The 6,163-nt window shown below is 40.0% G+C and overlaps 1 protein-coding gene across 1 annotated transcript; it reads right to left on the reverse strand.

Annotated features, from left to right (window-relative positions):
- Window positions 1–242: 242 nt before the first annotated feature.
- On the reverse strand, window positions 243–5,924 carry LOC141440124 (NFU1 iron-sulfur cluster scaffold homolog, mitochondrial-like). Its single transcript, XM_074104592.1, has 5 exons — window positions 5,804–5,924; window positions 2,027–2,247; window positions 1,514–1,696; window positions 713–900; window positions 243–296 (listed from the first exon to the last, which is right to left on the reverse strand). The coding sequence occupies exons 1-5, from the start codon at window positions 5,863–5,865 to the stop codon at window positions 243–245; spliced, it is 708 nt and encodes a 235-aa protein (XP_073960693.1). The 5' UTR covers window positions 5,866–5,924.
- Window positions 5,925–6,163: the final 239 nt, after the last annotated feature.

The raw sequence follows: 6,163 nt of genomic DNA on the forward strand, positions 1-6,163 counted from the left end.
GTACAGATAGCTTATTAAACAACAAAACAAAAATAAGCTAGTTAGAAAAATTCATTCTTAGTTACACCTCTTTGGCACTATCAAACCAACTGAATAGTGATCCATCGTGGAACCTTTTCGTAGAAAAAAAAATACAACCGAATTGATAACCTCGTCCTTTTTGAAGTACTTAGGTTAAAAATCATAGTGACATCGCATTGCTTGACAAGGGAATTCATTGTGACATTTACTGCGAGAACGTTCTACGGTGAGTCAGGAATCAAATGGTTCGAACTTGGTTCGAATGTACTCAAGATCTGCCAACAGTGGTTTAGGTTATCAGTTGTCTGTCTGTCACGTTACTCTTCTATTGGTATGTTCCAACAGATAATAAGTTGACGTCTTTCGGCTGACATGATGATAATGATGGATGATATAGAAGAAGTAGACACTCTTATCTTATCAGCGTCCCTAAAATTTTCACTCGTATTTTATTCTTATTTATTAAAGCGGTTTCACACGTATTTTATTATCCGGACAGCTAAGGAGTGGAATGCTCTTCCGGCTTCTTTGTTTCCTGATCACTACAAATCTGGCCGTCTTCACATCTAGAGTGAATGGGTGTTTATTAGGAAGCGTGTTCCTTCTTAGTATACATCTTCGCTTACCACCAGGCGTGATTGTGGTAAACGTAAGCCTAATTCTGTGGAAAACAATGTATGGAAATACTAACCCCACTCTTCAGAGTGACTACAGAATTTGGACACGATGAGCATGCTCCTATCATTTTGAGTCTTAGAACACCATCCTTAAAGTCCACGAACACAGCATCTCCACCATCCTCCTGAGCTCTAGGCCTGATCTTTGAGTCCAAAATTTCTTTTATCATTCGAACAGTTTCATCATCTTCTTCGTTTATTTCTGCAAATATTTGTTAGGTAATTACTTTTTAATTATTTAACTGACTCTAATGCTGCACTTCCACCAGAGATGTGCGACGATTGTTTTTGTCATGAACCAAAACCAAACCAAAAGCAAAACCAAAAGAAACGTTTCATTTACTCATACCTATCCTCCCTCCGCTGAACGGTTTCCACTACTCGTAGAGCTGCGCTGTGCGAGGATACTTAGGTAAATAAAGCGTTTCTATTGGTTCATTGACATACGTACACTACACATCCTCGCAACGCATCTTTGCACATCTCTTATGGGAACGTAGCATTAGGCTACATGCACTGCAGGGCTTATTCGCTGCAGTTCTTTCAGTGGACCTATTGCAATCGCAGAGGCAGACTAAAAAGATTTGGATGGTAGGATAATTGATGAGGATTAAATACCCCCCCCCCCGTCCTCCCCTCCAAATTTACTCAAAATATTTATAAAGAGATTTTACCCGAAACTTCACTTATGCAAACCATAGATGTGGCAATACTATTGACATAACGAGATTTCACTAATATCTCAAAAATTCATACTTTACCAATTGGATAGGATAGGATTGTTTGAAAGCTTCACAATACCATATATTTCTTACGTGTTTCTCGAGTTGGTATAGCTCCAGTAACTACTGGTAGATCGTTGGCAAAGAAGTCCGTGATAGCGGCCACAATGGCCGGCTTCATCAGCATCCACTGATTATCTGTCTGCTTGGTTACCGTCACAAACTCATGTCCAACCAAAACTGACTTCACTCCATTGATGCCGAAGATCGTTTTTGCTGTAATATGTTAACATCTTTGCAACTCCTCTCAAAGTGTTTATTATTATTATGGAAGAAATCCAATGACAAACCTTCATCATGTTTTTGTCGTAAATTACACTTGGTTGCCAACTGATTGCAAGCCACTTTGGTGACATAATGAACGATTGACTGTTAAATTAAGACCTTTTGTAGCGTTATTTTCAAGCTATAAAAGGCTAAAGATTACGATATTAAAAATGAATTTAGAATATCAATTCACCCTTTTTTTTAAGTTAAACATAACATAACCATGTGCTGAAATATCTTGATTAGTTTTAAACAACCAACTTAGTGCTGATAACTTACCAAAAGGACTGCCAGCCGAGGCTACAATATTATGAAAGTTCATCGTCTGTCCCGGCTCCAAAACTTTAGTGTCTAGGACAAATATCATGCTATTGGGATTAGGCGTTTCTTGCGTCTGAATCGTCATGGACGGGCGTTGGCGTGCACCAATCTCGTCACTTTTTGTATTATTTTGGGAGACTGACTTTGTAATCGCACTAAACTGCCTGGTAGCTTCATAACTAAGAAAAAAATGAAATTAACACAGAAATAAAAAAAATATGTTTTTGGTATCTTTTTTAAAAATACCACAGAATATATAATAGTACTAACGTAAATACACAAATTTGATTTGGTAGCACGAAAATCGAGAGAATAGTACATTGTGTCTTAAGGGCGGTAAATAAGGAATTACGAACGAGAGTCTATTAGAAGCCCGAAGTCGAAGACTGAGGGCTTTAATGAGTCGATGTTCGTAATTCTAGTACCGCCCGTGTGACATACAATGTTTTTCATCACATTTGCGAGTAAAATTTTATATTTGTAAAAGAAAAAATATAATTGTTCCAAATACCTTAGGCTGTGCTCTTGGCAGCGCCGCCCTCTACCTCCCCCTCCCGCAGCATGCGCCGCAACGTGCGTGTGCATGTAGACCATGTAGTCCTGCAGCAGGAGCACGCGCACGGCGCAGCGCCATCAGTACGCACACTGACTCATTGACCGTCCTTGGGCTTCATGACAAGAAAATTAGTACGCGCAATGACTCATGCGACCGACCACGGGTTTCATGACAAGCACATTAAGGTCAAGGGTTTTATTTGGGGGGTTGCAACCAAGGTAGCCTGCATGTTACGACACTGTTTACGAGCAAGTGTGATGAAAAAATATTATTGACCGCAACCGATTCCCGGACCCAGTAGCCAAGTAGAGAACTAAAACTTTCTGAATGGTAGACGTAGACACGGGTCTGAGGTTTTTAAAAGCAACGACAGGATGTGAACTTGTCAAACTACAGACTGATACTAAGCACCAGCTTCCCCAAGGATCTCCTCGACAATCTTCCCACAGCCCCTAGCATACTCTCCTTTCCGTCCTGGGTGGCGTAAGTTCGAGCAGTTGGTCGAAAAATCAATACGGCCAAGATTACAAAAAATATGTACCTATACACGACTTTATTGACTGAAATTTAAGGTCGTGTACATATTTTTGTAACTTTGGCCGTACATATAACTAGGTATATCTTAGACTATACATATATTTCAGTTATTCATTTTGTTTTGTTATAGACTAGCTGTGCCCGCGACTTCGTCCGCGTGGACTTACATTTATCTCAGTCAGTTATTTTTTTGACTGCCTAGCAGCTTACAAAAGATATCTGCCATCAAAATTTTCACTTCTTATTCATAGCTACCGAATAAAAAACCTGTGATTGTGAACTTATACCGATTAGTTTATCTAGACGTACGGGGTAGCTTTTCTGCGACTTTTATCCCATTTTGCTTTTCTACCGCACGACGGGTTGGTGGCTTTTCAACGGCTTTATTGTTACCTATTATCATAAGGGCCCTGGTTGTTTTAGGCCCGTCACACGAATTAACTTGCAACGGTACCTACCCGCTGCCGGTGACGTTTCAGAGAAACCACCCTCAAACATTCCCGCACAAAACAATCGGTCGTGGTCAGAGAAACCACGGCCTTACGGACAGGAGACTACACTCTTGGCACCAGCCTACCTAGAAGGTTCGGCGGTCTGTGGGACGTGCGTAAAGTGGCTGTCTTGTGTTGAGTTGTCGGTGTGGTCAAACACAACGTGAGCGGAGTGGCCGAAGAAGCAGTTCAGGTTATTCCAAGGGACTGCGCTGGATGGCGTGGACTCTATTGGATACGCTTAACTATAATATTAATGTGAGGCAACTCACGTTGATTATGCATTTCATAATCATCAGCCGGAAGACGTCCACTGTTGAACAAAGGGGGTGGCCCCTTAGAACGCCACAATGAACGATCGACAACTCACCACTTGCATCCACCGGTTTCCCGCAATTTTCACAATGTCGTCAGTCCACCTGATAGGAGGCCTTCCAATGCTTCGTCCTTGGTTCGTGGTCGCCACTCGAGGATTTTTCACCCCCAACAGTTATCTGTTCTTCGAGCGATGTGGCCCGCCCATTGCCACTTCCACTTGCATATTTTCCTAGCTATGTTGGTGTTTCTAGTTATGTATTTATTTCCCTACTTTATTTTTTTTTACTTTTGTATTCACAAAAAGTAGTTAACCAAAGCTTCGGGTACCTAAACCAGATCAGCATCATCCAGACATCAGCAGGTCGTCTCGTCCACTGTAGAACAAAAGCCTCCCTTAGAACACCACAATGAACGACAACTCCCCACTTGCATCCACCGGTTGCCTACAACTCTCGCAATGTCTTCTGTCCACCTAGTGAGGGCCGGCCAACGTTCAACTAACAGTAATTGTGTCAAAAGTGCCAAGTGTGTTCTTTGAATTTTTTTATATTGAATTGACGTAGGGTATCTTTTTTACTTGTAAACCGATTCGTTAATCCAAGAAAACTGAAAACCACATCCACGTCGGTTAAGCCATTCCTGGGATTAGCGCGAGCAAACGCACAAACAAACAAACTGACAAACAAACAATTTTAAAAATCATTGTTTTGGGTTCTATTGCGCTTATAAATATTTATCGCAAATATTTTCAATGTAGTACTGACACAGATATCGGCCAGTCACAGTTTTTTATATGTATACCCTGAAATCAATCAAATTCTAAAATATCAAATACTGATATCAGGATAGGCAGCGCGTCTCCGTGTACCTACCTAACTCACATGAACGTGTCCAACTTAAGCTGAACCCTATTTATTATGGTCAATCATATTTTTGTCAGCTCATCTTACGTTGGAAAATAATTTCTACGAAATATCCATTTATCGAATTTTATATTCCTGAAATCATTTTACAGACTATAATTAATCAAAACTTTAATAGATAACCGAAGATTTCGCGAAATCAACAACGATTCTTCGAAAAGTGTTCGACAAAATTCTTTAAATTGACATATCTTTTTTATTTGTGAACCGATTCGAATATTGCAGGTGGTAGGACCTTGTGCAAGGTCCGCCCGGATTGCTACCACCATCTTGCTCGCTAATTCTGCCGTGAAGCAGCTGTGCTTGCACTGTTATGTTTCGGCGTGGAGAGTAAGACAGCCGGTGAAATTACTGGCACTTGAGGTATCTTAGGCCTCTAGGTGGCGCATCTAGTGTTGCTTAGGCCTCTAGGTACCATCAGGAGACCACCTCGTGTTGCATCCATTTATGGGCGCGAATAGGTAGCCATCAGGAGACCCACTTGCTCGTTTGCCATCCAGTCGAATAAAAGAAAAACACTAAATGTTAATCCAAAGCAAGAACAACATATCAGTGAAAACCGCATCCTGAGATTAGCGCGTGCAAACGCACAAGCAAACAGACGAACAGATAAACAGACAAACAGACAATAATTCTAAAAATCATTGTTTTGGGTTCTATTGCGCTAATATAGGCCGCTAGTAATAGTTTTTCTCAAATATTTCCAATGTACAGACACCGACTTTCTACAGATTTTTTATATACACAGTCACAGGCAAAGATATCGACACGGCCAAAGTTACAAAAATAAGTATATGCGACTTTATGCACTTAACATTAAGTCTGTGTAGGTATACATATTTTTGCAACTTTGGCTGTGTCTATATCTTTGCCCTTGACTGTACCTAATATAATATAGATTATTTATTACCGGTTAAAAGTGATGCCGTGTTGGTGACAGGCTTTCCAGACTCTAAGCGAATTGCAGAACATGATACTAAGATACTATTTATTTTATAATTTTCCAAGCAATATAAAAAAGTCTCAAGCAATATGCGATCGGTAAGTGCGCAGGAGATGCCTTAACTACGAGAGCCGCGTGTTATACATTTTTTTTTTACATAAATTATTAAAATTGAATAAACTGTTTTAAATTATTCGTGATTAATTATCATATTTTATTCATTATCAATAAAGAGTTACAATACAATACAATATGGAGATTATTCTTTTCAACACATTTTCCAGTGACATGAATTATAAGGATACTAGCTTTTTCCCGCGGCTTCGT

The sequence above is a fragment of the Choristoneura fumiferana genome, chromosome 22 (assembly GCF_025370935.1).
Source record: "Choristoneura fumiferana chromosome 22, NRCan_CFum_1, whole genome shotgun sequence".
Lineage (NCBI taxonomy): Eukaryota > Metazoa > Arthropoda > Insecta > Lepidoptera > Tortricidae > Choristoneura > Choristoneura fumiferana.